The sequence below is a fragment of the Aureobasidium namibiae genome (assembly GCF_000721765.1).
Source record: "Aureobasidium namibiae CBS 147.97 unplaced genomic scaffold scaffold_2, whole genome shotgun sequence".
Lineage (NCBI taxonomy): Eukaryota > Fungi > Ascomycota > Dothideomycetes > Dothideales > Saccotheciaceae > Aureobasidium > Aureobasidium namibiae.
In genome coordinates this window covers 1,730,678-1,751,040 of record NW_013581207.1, presented here as the reverse complement: position 1 = coordinate 1,751,040, position 20,363 = coordinate 1,730,678, and the positions used below count along the sequence as shown (strand labels likewise).

Sequence of the window (20,363 nt, the reverse complement as noted above, 5' to 3'; positions counted from 1 at the left end):
GACCAGGGTCTACTGACTGAGTCAAAAACAGCATGTGGTTCGAGTGCTGCGATTCCGTTTTGAGAGGCGCATTGTCTCCCACATGCCATCTAGTGAGTCCATAGCGAAATAGATAAAGCTCATCTTCACCCCCTCCGAAGCGAGAAGAACGCAGTCCAGTCTTTTTGATTTTCCTCTTGTATATACGAGCTCAGCTGTGCCCTTTGCAGCCTCGAACAGGAACGAGCTTGAGCTTCAGACAACCGCTCCCATTAACCGCGTCCCGCTTTACCCTAAGTGGCAAGGTACCCATCTGTCTCTGGGAAGATCTTCTGGGCCATCACTGCATTTGTCCTATCATCGGATATCTGCACCTATAGCGCGGTCGCTTGATTCCATTTGTTTTTCGTCTTCTTGGTAGGTCTTCGAAGATGACGGATTGGGAGCACCCACATAACAGAAGCTTACCCCGTCCTTAGGACCCTCTCAGATTTCTGTGGGACCTCGCCTCGATTACCAACTTGCCGGGACAAATAATCGTCCATACGATACCAAAAGCTATGCTTGCTTTCAGTCCCCACCCCATCGACATGCCGAACACTGTAGAAGAGGAATATCCTCTGTACGCATTCTCTGGGCTTCCGACACACACCTCTACTTATCAACCCGTCCAATATCCGATGCAACAACCCGACAATCGCTACAATCCATACAGCATTGAGCAAAACAGTGTCTCTGCAGCACCTTCCAACTACATCCTTGCATCTCACAGCTCTTCTAAATACACAAAACAGAGTGCTCAGCTTTCAACACCTCTATATTCGCCCACCCATCCCTCTGCCAACTACTTCGACCTTCGTCCCATGGGATCGGTCAAGTCCGAGTCGGCTGCTTCAATGCTCTCCTCGTCCAGGGGATCTCCTCCGATGGATTTCAACTCATCTTCAAACTGGACTCCAGTGCATGGGGTTGGATCCAACGTCCTCCACCAAGGTCACTATGACCAGCAAATCCTCGTCAACGACACCTTTAACTATGCTGCCCTCTCTTTACCCGCGAAGGCAGGATGTGTTGGTAAGTCTTGCATGCCCTATTGACGAACGCACCGATATCCTAACCTCTACCTGACAGATCCTACCTTGATCCAGCCTCTTTCACCCACCCCACCAACAACACAGATGCACTCTGACTCCAAGCACCTGTTCCCTCATCCCCCATCTCCAACTCCATCATCAGTCCATTCGAACAGAAGCTCGGGCGTTCTCAGAACTAGCTCAGTACGGTCCAAGAGACCAACATCCCCTTACATTCCCTCACAATCATGGAACCCCTATCCCGTGTCATCGTCATCTAGACGTCAGTCCGTATCATCAGCTCACTCCCACCACTCCCATCACTCTCAACACTCCCATCGCAGCCAGTCGTCTTTGGACTCCGAAGAGACCAAGGGCGTCTGCCCCATCGCGTCTTGTGGTAGACACATCAAGGACTTGAAAGCACATCTGCTTACCCACAAGAACGAGCGACCCGAGAAGTGCCCGATCACTTCATGCGAATACCACATCAAGGGCTTTGCCCGAAAGTACGACAAGAACAGACATACCTTGACCCACTACAAAGGTACGATGGTCTGTGGATTCTGTCCAGGCAGCGGCAGCTCTTCAGAGAAGAGCTTCAACCGTGCTGATGTCTTCAAGAGACATCTCACCTCAGTACATGGTGTCGAACAGACCGCACCCAACGCTCGTAGAAGAAGTGGTGGAAGCTCCAGTTCCAAAGGCGCCCTCAACAAGATCGGCACCACTGGCATGTGCTCGACCTGTGGCGTGGCGTTCGCCAACGTTCAAGACTTCTATGAGCATCTCGACGACTGTGTTCTTCGCGTCATCCAACAAGGTGACCCTTGCGAAGCCATCAACGAGAGAATCCTTAGCTCGATGGTGGATGACAAGTCTGTCATGGAGACCTTGGAGCGACACTCCTTGAGCAATGCTTCGGGCTTCTCGGGACCCACTGTCTTCAATGATGATGATGAAGATGACGAAGATGATGAGGAGAGATACATCAAGGATGAGATGGTCTCTCCCGTCCTTTCCAACAGCGGCGTCACAGATGTGACTCGCCAAGGCATGACCTACTCCAAAGGAGGTGTTGCACTACACTCTGTTGCAAAGAACAACAAGCGTCGTAAGAACTATCCTCCCTCATGGAACGCACCGCCAGAGAAGATGAAGATGAAGAAACGAGTCTTGTGTGTGTTTGATGGACCACGAAGACTTTGGAAGGATGACTTGATGCTCGGCCTTGACAACCAAGTACGAGAGCCTCTATCCGGCAGAAACTGGGTCACCAGCCTGGACGTCCAGACTCTTCGAAGGGCCGAGGGCATCCTCGAGGCAACAGAAGAAGAGAAGGGCTCATGGTTGGACGAGCAAGGCAATCCCTTCCTTTTCGCAACGGCTGTTTGATTATCACGATTGACTGAGACTTGGATATTGATTTGCCTGTTTGTGTACAGCGAGCGCATGGAGTCCTGGTGCAATATTGGGCGCTTATAGATTTACTGTCGCTGACCTTTTTCTTATACTTGATACCACTTTGTTACTATACCACAACCACAGCAGCGGGCTTCGTTCCGATCTCTAGCTAGACAGATGAAATATTCTTTTTTGTCCTTGATCTAATTGTCCGTCTCCACTCTCTCACTGTGTTCGTTCTCCCTGCGAACAGAAAAGAACCCGGGGCTTTGTTGAGGAGATTACTGATCGACGAAGTCCCTATCGAGGTACCAGTACAAAACCCAATGCAGACCGTTGTAGACTTTAACGTAGTCTAGGGGAAACGTCCTAGCGACTTTCTGGAAACAGGCGTTCCTATAAGAGACAGTGGCTTGCCCACTGCCAGCTGAAATTCTGTCGATGTACAATTTCATCGACACCCTTGCTTTCGAAGGATTGCGCGCGACTGTTGATGGGCAGACTGGAGACGTTGCCGAGTTGAAGGGGCCGCCAGGGCAAGTGGAGGAGTCGGGTACCTTGCTCAATAGACGCCTCCCTGCATTTGCTCGACAAGATACGTATTTTTTGAGCGTGCAAACAACGAAATTGCAGAAAGCCGGTTCTCTGGACGATAGCGACTTACTCACCTTGTTACTCATCCGTCGCTTTATCTCACCCCATAGCTCTTGACGCATGTTGGGACGTTCATTCCTGCTTGAGACATGGGGTTGAGGTCTAGTATGTGCGGTGCGGGACTCGCGACAAAGTACTTGGCTTTTGCTCGGATCTACACAAACCTTTCGAGGACTAGTACGGTCCGCTAAAGAAGCCGAACAACATCCGTCCCTGGGACGAGAGACTCACGGGACCTTGGACTCGACTTGGTAAACTTCGTGCTGCTCAATGGATGCCTTGCACTCGGTATGGCAAGTGGGGCGCTTGAAGGATGCGACTCGCGCTCTCCCCAGCCTGGGGGCTGACTCTACCAGACCCGTCGCTCTATAGAGCCCCGCAAAAGCATGTCTTGCTTGACAAGATAGCACGCGTTTCTCGTACACGCCTGTTGGCGAGTGTCCACCGGCACGCACTTCCGATATCCTCCACCTTCTCTCTATTGACTGCCCCCGACATTTGCCCCCTCATGGTGTACCAAGCATCTGACCAGACGGGATGATGTAGAAAGCCTTGGTCAGATCATTTGGGTTACCGAAAATGTGTCCGACAGCTGCACCAAAGAGGCCCGCCAGTCGAGACCACAAGACTGTATCGCATAGTGGAAGATGTCACCCCTCATCATATGACAACAGCTCCCCTCGACTAAAATCTGGCTACCGAACTCTCATTCGAGCGTCTATTCCCCACCTGTGTGCAACAATCCTTCGCTCTACATTATACCAAAACTTGGAGGGGCATGATGTATGGATGGCTAGCAAAGAAAGCTTGCTCGGTGACACGGCTGTGCCTGTTCCGTCTCAATCACAATCACGGAGGCCAATGGTGCTAGGCTCTCTGAGAAAATTGCCTCGGAAATTCTGCTGTCGGAAACGGGGCGCGGATGAGTTGAGTTGACAGACAAAAGCTGCGAGCGAGCACATACCAGCCAGTCTTTGCATAACAACTCGAAACTGCTCGCAGAAACTAGAACACTTTGAGTTGCTGTCATAAACTGCATCACGTGGGGAAGAAGAAGATCAGTAACAACATATCATTGTTCGTAGAATCGGACGTCAACTTTCATGACCTCTGTAACATCGTAAGTTTGATCTGAGATAACCACAACCTGGAAAGACTGTCTTCGCTCAGACACATCAGAACTCCTAGAACAAGACATGAACATTATAGTAGAAGGACAGATCGTTCTCTGCCAATATTCCCGTTCCGTCATCAGAGCAACAAAGAACGAAAATTCAAGACAACAGCAGCAACATATACTCTCATCGAATCTCTCAAGAACCGGGTGGGAAGTCGAGGATGACTTCCAAGTTGCCGAATGTCAAAGAAGCCAAGTGTGCGACACCGCTCACGACTTCCAAATTTTGCTCCTCAGATGCCTGAGTCTGACCGTCACTGACAGTCTTGACTGTAGGCACGTCTGCGACTTCCTCGACAGGTGAGGATTGCGTTGTTGCAGCAAGGTTGGCCTTCTTGGCAGGAGCAGCCGATTCCTCCTCGCTCTTGCCGCCTTCTTGTGTAGCAACAGTGACACGCTTGCGCTTCTTGGTGATGCGTGGTTGAGCTTTGATGGTTGTGGGATCGGCGTTGACGGATTTCTTACCCTTCAACTTGAGTATGATCTTCGGACGAACAGAGGGTCCTGCCAGGGCGGAGGCATTGTTGGCAGTTCCTCCCTTGCGAATATCTTCGGTCGCATCTGGACCAGTGGGTTGACGAGTAGCCGGCAAATCAGCCTGAATTTTCGGGGAGGAAGCGACGGTGGTGGCTCGGGATCTGTTGGCATGACGAGGCTTCTTCCTTGCACCAGCTCTAGCAGGACGGTGTGTAGGCGTGTGTTCCGACTCGGTGGCCGCCTCTGAGGTAGACGCAAGTTCAGTCGGCACTCTCATGAGCAGTGTCTTCGCGAATGCATCACGACCCTGCTTTCGAACTTGTAGGCGTCCCTTGTCTTGTGGACGCTCCTCAATAAGAGCCTCAAATGCTGGGAGATCTTCAATGGTGCCATCTGCCAACTTGGTATCCAGCCAATTCAACAGACTGTGGAGATCTGCTGTGGTCTTGTTGATGCCTCCAAAGCGGTTCTCTAGTTTGATGGCGATGAGTACAGGTGTGTTGGCGGCTCTCGAACTCTTACCCTCCGAGTCTTCAGCATCGAGCTCTGCCGCTACAATACTTCTCACAGATCCCTCTTCCTCCATCTTTCTGTTGAATCTCTGCACCTTTGCTTCAATCGCAGTTGGCAGCTGGATCGTGAGGAGACAACCAGGACGCCATCTCTCGAGTCTGTCGATGAATTCTCGCAAGAGAGGTAGCTGAACAGGAGCCATGTGCGAGTGAAGTCTGTTTTCGTGGCGTTGGTAGCATTTTCTGCACAAGAACACTCGCACGCTCTTGATAACATGGTTCCACCCTCCCTTGTTGTGGCCAAAGAAGGAGGAAATGACAGGGCGGGCTACCAGTCTTGATGGAAGATACTCCTGGAGAGTAGAACACGGCTTACCGCTCACCAGGTGCTCTAAACACTCAAAGTGCTTAGGTTTGCCTTCTTGGAAGAACTTTGTTGCTCGCTCGGTTTCCCAGACCTTCTTTTTGACAAGAGATAGTTTGTCATAACCTTCGTATTCACGGAACAGTTTCTCGGGAAGATCGGCGTCGCTCATGTAGTCGTGATCAACGGAGTCGGCGTCGGCGGAGAATGGTGATGAGGCTCTAATCTCAGGTACTTCACCGTCGTCTGGTATTGCGATGACCTCGGCAGAGACGGGTCCAGTTGTGTATGGAGCAGCATCTTGGATGGTGCTATCAGCACGGGTCGATTGACTGTGAGGCTCGGACTTGATCGATGGAGTTGAAGCAGGAGGCTGAGCATGAGGCGAGGGGTCGGAATCGGTCTCTTCATGTCCGCTATCGATGGCTTGTCTCGGCATCTTCACCTTCAAGGACTTGGAAGCGATTGGGCTCTGTGCCAATAGTTGACTGAAGGTGTTCGGAGCAAGGTACTGGAAGAGGCGCAAATCCTGCGCATCTGGAGACAAAGACATCTTTGTTCTGTGCTGGTGAGTTCAAGGGGCTGTGGATACTGGTGTGAATATGTACTATGTTTAACAATGTTGAATGGAGAATGGTTGTTGGGTTGTTTGGGAAAGGTAGAGTGTTCAGGAGAAGGATGAGAGAGGATGGGAGGTGGTCCTATATACTCCAGGGATTAGAACTGTCATGCGGCCATCCAATGCATGTGCTCTTGTTGTCAGTCAATTCGTGGCAGATCCGTGTATTGTGATCTCATGCTGGCAAGCGCGCCAAAAAAGCCGCCCACGAACTGGATCCGATGATCCGCTGGAACATGAACGCTCATGCTTCTGACAGTAGAAGCAGACAGCCTGATCTAACATCTGTCGTTGTGTGATGGTTCCGTCTTGAGTTTGACTTTGTGATCACACATACCTTTGGAAGGTATCATATCCTGCCGTCGGTTGTAGATCACGGTATCTGCACATGAGAGATGTAGTCACACAAGACAGGCTCGACACATAGGGACGAGATTCATACGCGGTCTTCAGTCTAGACTAAGGAAGGCTTGTGTCGGAGACCTGCAGCGTTTCTGAACAATGCGTTCAGCCCAGTTGCAGATTAGACGTGGTTCATAGCGGTCGGAATGTGATCATTCGCGCCTGGCAAAAATGAAGCATGTGTATGGACCTGTATGGTTACCTACATATTGGATACAAAAAAGTTGCATGAAGCAGTAAGTGTCGATCATGAAACTTGTGTAGTTTAGAGTGCTGAGCTCATGAAATGAAGGCCAGATCTCGCGTGAGATTTGCAGCTCTGATTCTTGGGCGGTTTGTCGTCACTGTTATACGGTATGGCAAGTTGTCTTATGACATTTCGGAAGTGTACAGTGATCGGACGTCGCTCGATTCGAAGTGCTTTTTCGGCAAGTCGAGCACCCGAAGTGACCGCTCGATTGGGCGTAGTGGAAGCCATCTGATGGGAACAGCTTCCGACACGGTCGCTTCTCTTTTTGGAGATTCGCCGACCGCGACTTCTGTCAATATCATGAGAGATTGCTCGGTTCGACGACTTGAAACAACCCAGCCTCTCCTTGATGGATCGAAGGCCTTGAAGTCTTACGCCAAAGAATACTTACCAATGACATCCATCCTGACTTCTTTTGTTTTTCGACCACAGCACATCACCTACCGTGTAGTTCATCGAAGACTGCCTTCCACAGACTAGGGGAATGACTTAGTGGTCGAGCAGCTGGCCGTCTCTCTGACTATTCGCTCTCGAGAGATGCACTTGCCAAGATACCGGCTCTCTATATCTCCAACGAAGCATCTACTTCCTTCACGATGAGACTCGCCCGTACTCTCCCGTTCTCCCGTCTCTCCATGAGAAACCGAGTTGGCGCAGTCTATACGGATCTGTCGACGAAGTTAGAAGATGCTACTCTCTACCTGACACCTGTAGCAGGCTTGGCTATGTCTCCATATCAAAGCGCCTACAGTCTCCCCTGCTGTTTTACTTGGCCTATTGCTTGTTCGTACAACCAAGACTGCTATTGCTGATGGTATGTTTCAACACTTGACTTTTCCCTATGGCCAAGACTTTCAGGACAGAACATGCCGCTCGCGAAGCTGGTATCGGCCGAATGAATCGCCCTCAAAGCACTAGTTTCTGGCTACTTGCATGTTTCTCAAACCTACAGACCTGGTCGTCTCTCATGATCCATCTATCTTTAGCTGGACACACATCTCAACTTGAGTATGGTTGCTCTCCAAGTCATGTTTGACCAACCTGGGCAGGTTCGCTAAGAGGGTTGGCAGATTGACATGCCATATCAATCAATGGTCAAAAACAGTGCATACCAAGGTAAGCATGGCTATTTAAGTACTCGGAAACTACCTCAATCCACCTCTTTCTCCCTCATCCAACACTCGCTACATTTCACTTCTCCTTGTTTGCAGCCGGCTCTGCCTAGTACTCAACTTTATACACACCTACGGAAAAATAATCCCTACACATCACATACACAATGCATTTCACTGCCGTTGCCCTTGCCGCCCTTGCAGGCTTCACTCCCCTGATTGAGGCCCACTACACCTTCACTCAACTTTTGGTCAATGGTGCCCCTGTCGGCAAAGACTGGCAGTACATTCGTCAGCACACCAGAGGCTACATGCCCACCAAGTACGGAGAAATTCTCCAGAATGACTTTCGTTGCAACACGGGTGCTGGATCGGGTGCCAACACTCAGGTCTACACCGTCAAGCCTGGTGACAAGATTGGAATGAAGCAAGGCTTTGGTGCGAACGGAATCGAGGTGAGTTACCAGTATCGGTGCGTCCTATTAGAGGATAGATTTGCTGACGTGCTCTGTAGCACCCTGGTCCCGCTCAAGTCTACTTGAGCAAGGCCCCTGGATCGGTCAAGAGCTACGATGGTAGTGGTGACTGGTTCAAGGTCCAGCAAGATCTGCTCTGCAAGTCTGGAAATGCCCAGGCTTTGAAGAATGACGCATGGTGCATCTGGAAGAAGAACAACATCGAGTTCACCGTCCCCAGCAACATCGTGAGTTTCTCGGAACTTCCTTGGAACACATCTCACGGCCCAATGCTAATTTATATCTCTCTTCCGCAGCCCGACGGTGAGTACCTCGTTCGCAGCGAACACATCGCCATCCACGGTGCCCACGACAAGCAAGCCGAATTCTACTACTCCTGCGCTCAGATCAAGGTCCAAGGTGGTAAAGGCAACTCTGTCCCCAAAGGCGTCAAGATTCCTGGCGTCTACCAAATCAACGACAAGGCTATCAACTTTAGTGTTTGGGGCTCCGCCACTACTTATCCTGACCTGCCTGGCCCTGCTGTTGCTGCTGGCGGTCGTACCACCGGCTCTATTGATGGCAGGACTACTGGTACTACTGTTGCTAAGCGTGCTGTTCAGGGTGGTTCTCCTGCTGTCAGAGCTGCTGCTGAGGTCAATGCTGAGGTTGATGCTTAGATGGCGCTCTGCATACTTGTGGCATTATGCAGACCGTCATTGTTCATGGCATGATGGCATGGGCATGTTTGTCAAGGGCATGTGTGTGTTTGGTTGCGCTTGATGCCTGAGTGATCCGGACACTCATGGCTAAAAGCTGCTGCGACATTTCTGTTATATCTTGGTATCTGGAAGGGTCGTATATATATATGTTTCTATATTGCAGGTCAGTATTCAGAAGTATAAATCGATTATGATCCTCTTCGCTGTTTCATTTGATAGATTTGATGATGTATACCCTAGCGGCTTTTAGAAGAGGTCGAGCCAAGTCTACGCGGATAAAGAGGCGTGGACACACACCTCTCAACTCCTAGATACACTTCTGTTTGTATCACAGCTCGTCTTTGGCATCACTAGATGATGATCATGACTTGAGAAGCAAGAGCAAAAGGTTGGGGGCCAATAACAAAACAAAACATACAGCAGCAGGGATTCCCACGTGGTCACCCACCGTAGTACTAATCTGCCGTTCAACTGCTTATGTATGGCAGAGCGGACGGGATGCCCAGTTTTCAGCTGACTGTGGCCGTATGTGCTTGAAATGCTATCTGTCAGAAATATATCTACTTAACTTGGCACATAGAGTGCTGTGCCCTCCCCATCCGATGAGTGTATCGCACAGCATGAAGAGGGTGGATGACCTTGTCAACTTTGGATGATTGAAACACCAGCGGACACAACATGGCTACGAATCCATGATCGATATAAGCGATAGAGAGATGGTAAGGTATCGCGTATTTGTCAAAATTGCCGTCGTTCCATTTCAATGGTTTAACTTTGCATTGGTATCGGGCGTCGAGTTTGTTATGTTGTGGAAATTTTACATCGACAGGTCTAAATCGTGTTCAACAAGTGCACAGTTGATGGCACGACTAGAGAGGCATGATTGCGCAGTCAAAGGTTCAACGAGACAGAGGAAGAGTCTCTATCTACGAATATAGTACCATCTTTGATGTCGGTGGTTCTTTTGACAGGGTCATACCACATTCAAGATGGCCTTGGTCCGGTCGTTCTCAACGTAAATCATCGGCCATAGGTGAGATGTGTAGGACTTGGTTGCCCAACCACTGAGCGATCGACGGGGCCAGTGCTGCAACAACAATCTCACGAGGATCATCATCGGCAGAGATACGATGCAGGTGTGTATGCCGACCTGACACCGGGGTGAAAGCTGCCGGGAAGTACTCTGACATGAAGATACACGGTCTGCGCAGATGCCCGAAACTGCGATTTGGCTGCTGAAATTGACTTTCTGAAGCTATCTTTGGAGGACTTGCGAAAGGGCAAGAAGTCTAGCGATCCTCGCCAGACAGCTGGAACATTCGGCATGATCGAAGTATTCGCAGCGTGTGGTTCGATGTCAACGGCAAAATCAAGCCACACACGCTCGTATGTAGACTGTTGTCGATCAAACACGAATGCATTGAGCCTCATGCTGCGACATTGCCACAACTTTTCGATTAATGACTTGGAAAACAGATGTTCCGGATAACCATAGTCTTGTCGAATCACCAGATATGTCGATCTCGCCTGGATTGATCACGCTCCACTACCCACCTTCGGACTCTCGCAACGATCTCCAGCCGTTGAAGACTACCATGAATATAAAGAACATTTGCATTCATATATCCTGACCAAGATGGGCTCATGTGGTGCAGAGTAAGAGGGCAACTGGCCTAAACCGAAAGATTCTTGTTGAAGACATCTCTAACCTGGCGTGAGAAGGATAAAAGCCAACCATACCGTGCGGCATTTCAAACTAAGAAAAAGTGTCAACCTTTGGATTAATCAACTTGCACCGTATACTGGCGGACTATCAAAAAGACGAGGCGCCTTTCAAAAGCATAATAATAGCACGGAACATCTGCATACACAACACCTTAACCAAGGTGGATCTATCGGATACATAGAACGAGATGCTAATGGCCTAGCATGAGAGATTCTTCTTGGGGATATCTCTCTCCGCTGGCACGGGCAGAACGAGACCCATCGTGCTGCATAGCCAGCGGCTATCACCTGGGTTGATCACCCTACACTACCCACCAGCAGATGGGAAGAACGAGAAAAACCCCGCCAAGGCAACCATGAATCCGAGGAACATATGTATTCACAACATTCTGACTAAAATGGACCTGTCGGGTGCAGAAGATGAGACGTCTTTGGCTTGGATCGAGAGATTTTTCATCAAGACATCTCTTAGCTGGCGCAACCAGAACAAGAGCCGCCCATACGATGCTGCATTTCCGGCTGAGGTCGTGGAACTCAACCTAGACTTCCACCGAAAGCGTGTCTCGGCTGTGGACTATAGTGTGCGTCTTGTATGTGGCAGTATAGATGTCAAGGACAACTTGGAAGGGCTGCCCTTTCACTATCAGAGACTGAAACGATGAGCATCCAGTCAAGACTACGATGAGTCCGAGGAGCTTATGTAATATTCTGACCAAAATAGGCCTATCGGGTGCAGAAGAAGAGAGGACAATGGTCCGGCTGGAGAGCCCCCTCAGAATATCTCCACCCTGGTGCAAGCAGAACAGAAGCTAACGCCGATGTGCTATGTATTCAGCGATGATTACAGTGGAGGTCCATAGGATGCTTGTCTCAGCTTTCGACTACAGTGTGTATCTCATGTGTGAAGCTCCAATGCCAACGAGGAAAGAGTGTATTTTCCACTCTCCGAGATCCCACCATACGGCCAGCCATAGCATGGCCACCTGCTCCTGGCGTCCGGGAAAATACATCTCTACTGTCACCATCCAGAGGCGATTTTACGAGGCACTGTAAGCGGTATAACGATCATCACTGGGAGCTTGTCGGATCTTAGGCGAGATAAATTGGCAATTTTATTGTTCAATAGGCTAGCTTGAGTCTTCGAGTCGATTTTCGACGCCGAATAACCACTGAGCTTGGTCAGCAGCTCAAACTTGATGCTCGTGTTGACCGGCCACTGTGAACTTTGATAGCTCTTTTGGCACACAGAGCCCCGTTGGAGGCACAACTGAGCAAGGAGGAAACTACATCGGATTTCGGATGGTACTTGAGTATAACATTGCAGTCGGGTCAGCTGAGGCTGAACGACTTGGTCAGCCCTAGTATGGTTGCCTTGATTTGGAGCCAGAGAAGATTCACTTATATTGTCACCATCCCGAGGCGATTCTACGAGACATGCCAGAAAGGAGTCACGATCTGGCCGATTTGGTCACGAACACTTTTTGTGCGCTGCTCGCAATCAAGACTGTTCGGCCGTGCTTTTATCAACAAGTTGCCACCTCGAAAGAGAAAGGGAAACTCCATAGAGGCGAGAACACTCTGCTCGTCCTTCTCAAACTACTGAAGACCGAGGAAGATGGCAAGGATAGGTATACGATCGCAACTCTCCCTACAAAGCTCAAGCAGTAAGTCGACATCGAGAAACGACTGGGCCTTGTCCTTGATGAGAACCATCCTAGTTGTCAATGATAGGACAGATTCATCTTTGGACCTCACTCAAGCACGAGTCCGAGTCAACCAAGCAACAGAAGCTATCACCTGTCGGCCCTATCACCAAAGAAGGCATTGAGTATCAGGAGACCTATCTCATCCAGAGGCTTCGGCCTCAGAAATGCACCGAGTGTGGCAAAGTCTGCGAAGATCTGGTCGGCTCAACTCCCACATGCAACGTCACACTACCGAGAAGCCCCATCAATGCACGGAGTGCCCCAAAGATTTCAAAACAACCTGGGAGCTCCAACAGCATATGAATGTGTACACCGACGATCGACCTCACCGGTGCCAAGTACCCAAGTGAAACAGCTCATTCAAGAGCATAAAGAGTTGGCTGCCCATACGTCACATCACGCAAAGTACCCTGGTGGCCAATTCAGGGGCGTCGTCGAGGTTGACTCTCAATGGACACGCTTAAACGAAAAAAGCTATAGAAATGCACAGTTGTTTGAGTGACCGGACGTTAATCATTGAGACCAACTAGCAGGTTCCAACTCAGTGGATGTTGTTCAAACCATAAAAGCACTGTGCATTTTGATAGCTGTTTTGACAAAACAAGGTCCATAGAGAGCGCGAGCGAGGGAAGCAAATGTTGTTGAAGAAAAACAAAGCACAAAACGATACACCTGGAGAAGCAAAGTCACAGCAACAGTCACATAAAAGGTCGAAAGAAACATGTTTGAAAGGAAAAGAAAGCTTCGTTACACTCATTATGAGCGACATTAAAGTAACGTTTGAATGCAGTTTCTCTGCAAACCGTTTTTCATGATATCAAAAGCAAAAAGACAACTCGAAAAAGTCCTTGTTATCCCTCTACCAACGCCGGCTGTAAGATGCTGAAGACGAAAGATTGTGCTGAAGCGATGCGCTTAGTCAACCTCCTCAACGGAAGGGCCATCGTCGTGGGCGGGAGCAGCGCCACCGGGAGCGGCACCGGGCATGCCACCCTCAGGAGCACCACCAGCCTGCTGATAGAAAGCAGTCATGATGGGGTTTGCGACTCCTTCTAGCTCCTTCTGCTGGGACTCGTACTCCTCCTTGGTGGCGGTGGTGTTAGAGTCGATCCACTCAACGGTCTCGTTGATCTTGGCCTGGAGCTTCTCCTTGTCATCGGCGGGGAGCTTCTCCTCAACCTTGGGGTCGGAGATGGTGTTCTTGAGGGAGTAGGCGTAGGACTCAAGGCCGTTCTTGGCACCGATACGGGAAGCCTCAGCCTCATCCTCCTCCTTGTACTTCTCAGCCTCGGAGAGCATGCGCTCGATCTCCTCCTTGGAGAGACGGCCCTTGTCATTGGTGATGACAATCTTGTTGGTCTTGCCGGTACCCTTCTCGAGGGCAGAGACGTTCATGATACCGTTGGCATCAACGTCGAAGGTGACCTCAATCTGGGGGACACCGCGAGGGGCGGGAGGAATGCCAGTAAGCTCGAACTTACCAAGGAGGTTGTTGTCCTTGGTGCGGGCACGCTCACCCTCGAAGACCTGGATCAAGACACCGGGCTGGTTGTCGGAGAAGGTAGAGAAGGTCTCGGACTTCTTGGTGGGGATGGTGGTGTTGCGCTTGATGAGGGCGGTCATGACACCACCAGCGGTCTCGATACCAAGAGACAACGGGGCGACGTCGAGAAGAAGGATCTCGTTGGTGGACTTGGAGGAAGTGTCACCGGAAAGGATGGCAGCCTGGACGGCAGCACCGTAGGCAACAGCCTCATCGGGGTTGATGGACTTGTTGGGCTCCTTGCCACCGAAGAAGTCGGAGACCATCTTCTGGATCTTGGGGATACGAGTGGAACCACCGACAAGAACGATCTCGTTGACGGAAGACTTGTCGATCTTAGCGTCACGAAGAGTGCGCTCGACGGGCTCCATGGTGCCACGGAACAGGTCCTGGCAAAGCTCCTCGAATCTGGCGCGAGTGAGCGAGGTGTAGAAGTCGATACCCTCGAAGAGAGAGTCGATCTCGAGAGAGGTCTGAGCAGACGAAGAGAGGGTACGCTTGGCACGCTCGCAAGCAGTTCTCAGACGGCGCAGAGCACGGGGGTTGGAGGTAAGATCCTGTGAAAAAGTTAGCATGCTAGTTCGGACGACAATGGTAACATGGATTGGCTCACCTTCTTATGCTTGCGTTTAAACTCAGAGACGAAGTGGTTGACGAGACGGTTGTCGAAGTCCTCACCACCCAAGTGAGTGTCACCGGCAGTAGACTTGACCTCGAAGATACCCTCCTCAATGGTAAGGAGCGAAACATCGAAAGTACCACCACCAAGATCGAAGATGAGGACGTTGCGCTCACCCTCAACCTTCTTGTCAAGACCGTAGGCAATGGCAGCGGCGGTGGGCTCGTTGATGATACGGAGGACGTTGAGGCCAGCAATCAGACCGGCATCCTTGGTAGCTTGGCGCTGAGAGTCGTTGAAGTATGCGGGAACAGTGACGACAGCGTTGTTGACGGTGCCACCAAGGTAAGACTCGGCAGTCTCGCGCATCTTGGTAAGGACCATAGAGGAAATTTCCTCGGGAGTGAAGGTCTTCTCCTCACCCTTGAACTCGACCTGGACGACAGGCTTGCCAGCCTTGTCGATGACCTTGAAGGGGAAGTGCTTCATGTCGGCCTGGACCTCAGCATCGGCGAACTTGCGGCCAATGAGGCGCTTGGCGTCGAAGACGGTGTTGTGAGGGTTCATGGCGACCTGGTTCTTGGCCGAGTCACCGATCAGACGCTCTGAGTCGGTGAAGGCAACGAACGAGGGGGTGGTGCGGTTACCCTGGTCGTTGGCGATAATCTCAATGCGGTCATCACGGTAGATACTAGAGGGGCAAGTCAGTAGGATGTCTCGAGAAAAACAGGTGGCGAAGCTTGTACATACCCGACACATGAGTAGGTGGTACCCAAATCAATACCGATAGCGGGAGCCATGTTGGATGTGTTGTGAATTGAAGGAAAAGAAGATGGGTATCAAACAGAGAGCTTTTTGTTGACGATATAAAAGATGTCGTCAAGGTCGTAAAGAAAAGTGCTTTTGATTGAGTGTGAGAGAAGAAAGTTGTGAGGTGAGGTGTGAGAAAGAGAAGTAAGTTTTATAAATCCGTGCAGCGGCGGTTTGGTTGCGCAGCGACACTCCAGAATCGACGAATTCGTTCCATCGTCTTCCACAGATTTCCACCACTACCTACCTAGGACCCATCTGTCTCGTCACGCTCCGTCACTTTTGACATGGTTGTGATATCTAGTTATTTCGGTATATCGCTTGCAGCTTCTGGCTACTTCGAGAAGGCAATTGCCCTTTTCAATTCACTCTGGAGCGCACCTGCCTCACTTCTTTCTGTTTGCGCACCGCCGCGGGGTCTGGTATGGAAAATGACGTTTCGAGATGGTCCGAGCGTTTATGCTTTCTGAATCATATTCTGGGGCAGGGTCGCTTTGTTCTGGGCTCCAGAGCGGTCAACAAAATTCACGCTGAGGTTGAATGCACAATGACGGACCCACGGTGGCAAGCCCTGTGAGCAGAGTCTGCCAGCTCAGAAAAAGGAGTAAGTGCAATAGCCTTGCTTACAAAGAGAGCCTGAGCCGAGTATAGAGCCGGAGAGCAAGAATCTGTTATCCAGACTCTCGATGTTCTCGACGGCTTCGAAGGAGCCTCAGGCTGCCAGCTGCAACAATACACAGTACTCCCGAGAGATGACCCTCGTCCATCGAAAAGCGCTATCACGCTGAATCTCTTTGGTTACCTCTCAGTCATGGAATCTATCGTGCATTTCCATAGCGAGGACGCCGCCCTATGTTTTCGTAACAGATGATGGGCCTGAGGAAGACGCGTACGGCGCGTACAAATGCTTCTTCATTGACAAAGCAGTTGTCGTCTGCAGATGTTGCTGCCCTACTTGACATCTCAAACTATATCCCTTCGACTGCCAAACCACTTCGATCGGTTGAGAGGATCCTGCCAGGCTTTTTGTCTTTCGTCGACGATTCGAGCGCAATCTTTGCGTAAAAGAGTAACTGCAAAACTGGCCACCAGGAGAGTCCAGCAAGTCCAACATGTTCAAGAGTACGCCAGTGGCGCACATATTAACAGCAACAATCGTTTAACTATCCAACAGACCAGACACTGACTAGGCAGTTCACGAAATCTATCACAGCTCTATCGAGATCCGGCTAGATGTATACTCTTAGCGCAATCCTACATCATGGAGCTTCAAAAGGCGACCACGGCCACCTTGTCAAGCGCAGAGAGCGGATAGTTGTTGTCAACAAAAGCCATAATGGTCCTTGTCGACAATTATCGACGATGAACTCATCAAACAACTCGCATGGAATGAGTTATACTTTGTAACATGATCGATGCAATCTCTCGACTATTCGGATCCCCTTAATCATCTATAACATAGACTGCGTTCACTGTATGTATTCAGACAGTGATGAGAAGGTATGTTCGCTCGGGTTCACCAGAGAGCAGCAACATAAAGTGTAGCAACAGGAAAAACAGGTCTTGAGACTGAAAAGCTGGTGTTCGCTTGTGCTAAATCGAAATATGCAATGTTTCCCTTTCCCGCTGAAAGTTGTCCCTTTGTGCGCCCAGACCAAACACCGCGAATGTCAGAGGAAAAGAGCAAGGCAAGGCATGGCTTGCGCAAGATGCTTCCATTAATTCGTCTCGGTTTTACAATCCTCGCATCGCCAATCGGGTATTCGTTTCCGAAGACCAACGCAAGCCATATGAAACTCAGTGCGTGGGCAATGCTGTTTCAAGAAATTAGTCGACAGTTCATCTACGACTAAGTGATAAGCTTACGATGTTTTGACAGCTGATGACCTTGTGTGAGCCCAAAGCCACTTTGCCGCACACGCAGACATTTGGTGCATGGTAAACAGCATCTTGCATGTCTGTATCGTCGTCCTTCGTCTGTGGAAATGTTGCTGGAGAAACCTCAGCGCCAGGTTCAGAATCACTGTCGTCAATCATGATAATGTCCAGCGCGTTATGACCAGGCAAGTTAGTTGATGGTGGGACGCGACTATGTTGAGATGGAAACTCTTCTTTGATCGCAGGGCCACCGTTGATGTGTCCTTGCTCTCGTTCTGCGACCAAGGCGAGGCAATAATCAACGTATTCGTCTGAGATCAGATCCATTTCCCTGAGTTCGTCAAGTTTGAGTTTGAGTTCTTGTCGCAGATGTGGTTGGCGTAATTGAACTGTAAACCTCCGCACGAAACGAACGACTGCTTCACCAATATGTACGTTCGCCAGATTTCTTGGCTCATCTTGTAGCAAGTGACCATCGAAGAGATCTGCAAATTGTCTCGCTGCACCGGTGAGCTGAGGAAAATCCTCTATTCCGTGCTTGATTCGAAGCCATGTGTCATCAGGCTCAGCATCGCTCTCGCTGAGTCTTTCGCCGGGCTTTACCTCGCGTTTAGACTCTGCACGAAATATGGTGACATCCAGGATGTCAGGGACCAGGTATCTCTTTCGCTTTCTTGACGGTACCTCTTTGACCTCTGCAGGCGGACCCACCTTTGGCTGGCGGTCCGATGGCGTAAATATTGATTGTCCGTTGGTAGAAAATGTCTTTGTGCGCGCCACTCCCTTGAACATGAAGCTTGGTTTAGCAGTCTTGGGGAAGGTCCTAAGAGGCAACTGTTTACCACTAGCCCAGACATTATTACCGCCTTCGGAGAGATATTGTTGGAGATCGAAAGGGATCTTGGGCTGGATCCAAGTGATTTCCCGCTCATCGCACACGTTATCGCTAGCTCGCTCGTACTTTGGTGTCGCGAGTTCGATGAATACTGTGCGAGCAACCAAATCAGAGTCTGTCGTTGCCGGCTTATGCACCTTGAAGGTGAAATGATCATGGAAGCTCAAATAATGGAAATGAAGTCTGTCGAATGTTGGATGAGGCAGACGGTCCGGACAGAAGACACAGTTGAAGTTGGTGCAGATAACACTTCTCGATCCTATCGGACCACCATCAAAAACATAAGTGATGCGACGGATCTGTTGATGTTGCGTCGTTGTTGGTAGTTGGGTTCGAACTCTAGGGGCGAGCACCTGCATGATGTGGTTGCATATAGCTAGCGGAGTTCCATTTGACTTGGTGACTGGGCTCCAAGAGATATCCGCTCTGAGAAGGTAACCTAGATTCTTGACGTCGGCACGCGGTGCTTGGTTGTTGGGCTCATGCTGAGATCGCCGAAGGGAATTTAGGGTAGGTATCGGACAGACAGATAGCCTCTTCCAATGCGCCCTTAGCTGAGCCTGTGTTGGGGACAGAGTTGTCCCTATGCTGTCCGGATCAATCACAGAAAGAAGTTGGGAGGCATGCTCAGAGTTGAAGCATTCGATAGCGAAACTGAGAACAGTCTCAGGATGAGGTTTTGTTCTCCATCTTCTGCCGCTGCTGTGGTTTGCTAGCATCTGACTTTCGGTGACTTTGAAAGGCTTCGTGTCAATGGCAAAGTCAATATCGCCTTTGTCATCTTCGACGCCAGTCAGGGTAGCCAGATGCGATTCGGTATGCAGATGGGCGCCGAGTCTGTCATTCTCAGCATCATAAGCATGGATGCTACAAAACATATTGCATTTTATCTGAACTTGGTTGGGGACAGGAAGCCACGGAGTTGCAGATGGCACTGGCTTGGCAACTGGCATCGGTAATGCTGACACCTGTTGACCATTAGAGTCCCATCGTTTCTTGACAATGCTCATTGGAAGAGCTCTGAGTGTTTGCTGTGTAGGTTTGGTGGCTGCTGACAGCATTTTCATGCTTGGAAGAAGTCGTGGATGTTCATTGTTGGAGAGCATATCTGTCGCTGCCAATTCCGAGGTAGCGTTCGTCGAGGGATTATTGTAAGTGTTCAGACTGTGTTCATGGTGATCGAGAACTTTTCTCAGGTTTCGTTGTAGAAAGACAGGCTGTCTGATCCTGAATTTGTCGTATAGAAGTTTGGAGCCGCAATATTTTCTGTGATGGTCGTCTACTGGGTTCATGTCTGCTGCAAGTTGAAGGTTGAAGATGGACAGATTTGCAAGTGTAAGTATGGATCGATGTCTTCAGTTGCATCGTAACGCGTGCTTGCAATGAGTTGGGAAGAGACATAAGAGCATTTGGACTCAAGCAGTGCACATGATGCGCCTCAGCGCGCGCATGCAAGGGAGTAAAGTCTTGTTGACGGGCGGCTGTTTTGAAAAGTCCCGTCGCACACGTTCAGATCGTGGGGAAGGAGCCACTGATTGAATTTGAAGCCACGGTTATGGCAAGTGCAATCTCCTTGTTCCCTGATGGGAAGGCGGTAACTCGTAAGAAGCAGTGTATGAACTCAGGGAATGTAAATCAGAGCAGATGATCTTGGTATTGTCATTGAGACCAAGTGAGAGCGAGTGTGTTGGTCAGAAGCAAGTGCCCTAGCAACCCGGCACCTTGTCAAGATGAACGGACAGCGCTACAAACAGGACAGCTGGGCACTGAGGATGGGTCTGGTTGAAAGACACCACTCTTACCTCAGCAAGAGCACTGACACCAGCCGAGACAGTGAAGACATGGTATTGAGAGGGTGATCCACCAAGAGTCAGATGATAGTAATAGTGACATGCACAAAGGAGGCTCAAGGGCAAAGGCGGTGACCCCACATGTCGCCATGTGTTTCCGACCATCACGGCGACGTCAATCATCGTCAATGCATTGT

General features: G+C 50.1%; 7 protein-coding genes across 7 annotated transcripts; 3 read left to right on the top strand and 4 right to left on the bottom strand.

The window, feature by feature from the left end:
- Nucleotides 1-1,424: 1,424 nt before the first annotated feature.
- On the top strand, nt 1,425-2,405 carry M436DRAFT_17889 (uncharacterized protein; the record flags this gene model as incomplete). Its single annotated transcript, XM_013575117.1, has 1 exon — nt 1,425-2,405. A coding segment is annotated over one exon (981 nt), but the record flags the coding sequence as incomplete, so codon positions are not given.
- A 332-nt stretch (nt 2,406-2,737) lies between these two features.
- M436DRAFT_60838 (uncharacterized protein) lies at nt 2,738-3,620 on the bottom strand (the record flags this gene model as incomplete). The annotated part of the gene is made up of 4 exons (XM_013575631.1): nt 2,738-3,033; nt 3,121-3,284; nt 3,342-3,459; nt 3,566-3,620. The coding sequence occupies 4 exons, from the start codon at nt 3,618-3,620 to the stop codon at nt 2,738-2,740; spliced, it is 633 nt and encodes a 210-aa protein (XP_013431085.1).
- Nucleotides 3,621-4,423: 803 nt separating this feature from the next.
- M436DRAFT_60837 (uncharacterized protein) lies at nt 4,424-6,193 on the bottom strand (the record flags this gene model as incomplete). Its single annotated transcript, XM_013575630.1, has 1 exon — nt 4,424-6,193. The coding sequence occupies one exon, from the start codon at nt 6,191-6,193 to the stop codon at nt 4,424-4,426; it is 1,770 nt and encodes a 589-aa protein (XP_013431084.1).
- Nucleotides 6,194-8,190: 1,997 nt separating this feature from the next.
- Nucleotides 8,191-9,158, top strand: M436DRAFT_78783 (uncharacterized protein; the record flags this gene model as incomplete). Its single annotated transcript, XM_013575965.1, has 3 exons — nt 8,191-8,478; nt 8,538-8,726; nt 8,796-9,158. The coding sequence occupies 3 exons, from the start codon at nt 8,191-8,193 to the stop codon at nt 9,156-9,158; spliced, it is 840 nt and encodes a 279-aa protein (XP_013431419.1).
- Nucleotides 9,159-11,281: 2,123 nt separating this feature from the next.
- On the top strand, nt 11,282-12,934 carry M436DRAFT_60835 (uncharacterized protein; the record flags this gene model as incomplete). Its single annotated transcript, XM_013575629.1, has 8 exons — nt 11,282-11,515; nt 11,647-11,716; nt 11,761-11,811; nt 11,955-11,974; nt 12,052-12,103; nt 12,158-12,408; nt 12,554-12,589; nt 12,686-12,934. The coding sequence occupies 8 exons, from the start codon at nt 11,282-11,284 to the stop codon at nt 12,932-12,934; spliced, it is 963 nt and encodes a 320-aa protein (XP_013431083.1).
- Nucleotides 12,935-13,546: 612 nt separating this feature from the next.
- M436DRAFT_38559 (heat shock 70 kDa protein) lies at nt 13,547-15,593 on the bottom strand (the record flags this gene model as incomplete). Its single annotated transcript, XM_013575381.1, has 3 exons — nt 13,547-14,731; nt 14,788-15,484; nt 15,544-15,593. 3 exons carry the CDS (start codon nt 15,591-15,593, stop codon nt 13,547-13,549), a joined length of 1,932 nt encoding a protein of 643 aa, XP_013430835.1.
- Nucleotides 15,594-17,321: 1,728 nt separating this feature from the next.
- On the bottom strand, nt 17,322-19,668 carry M436DRAFT_69960 (uncharacterized protein; the record flags this gene model as incomplete). The annotated part of the gene is made up of 5 exons (XM_013575775.1): nt 17,322-17,417; nt 17,470-18,675; nt 18,715-18,779; nt 18,816-18,861; nt 18,904-19,668. The coding sequence occupies 5 exons, from the start codon at nt 19,666-19,668 to the stop codon at nt 17,322-17,324; spliced, it is 2,178 nt and encodes a 725-aa protein (XP_013431229.1).
- Nucleotides 19,669-20,363: the final 695 nt, after the last annotated feature.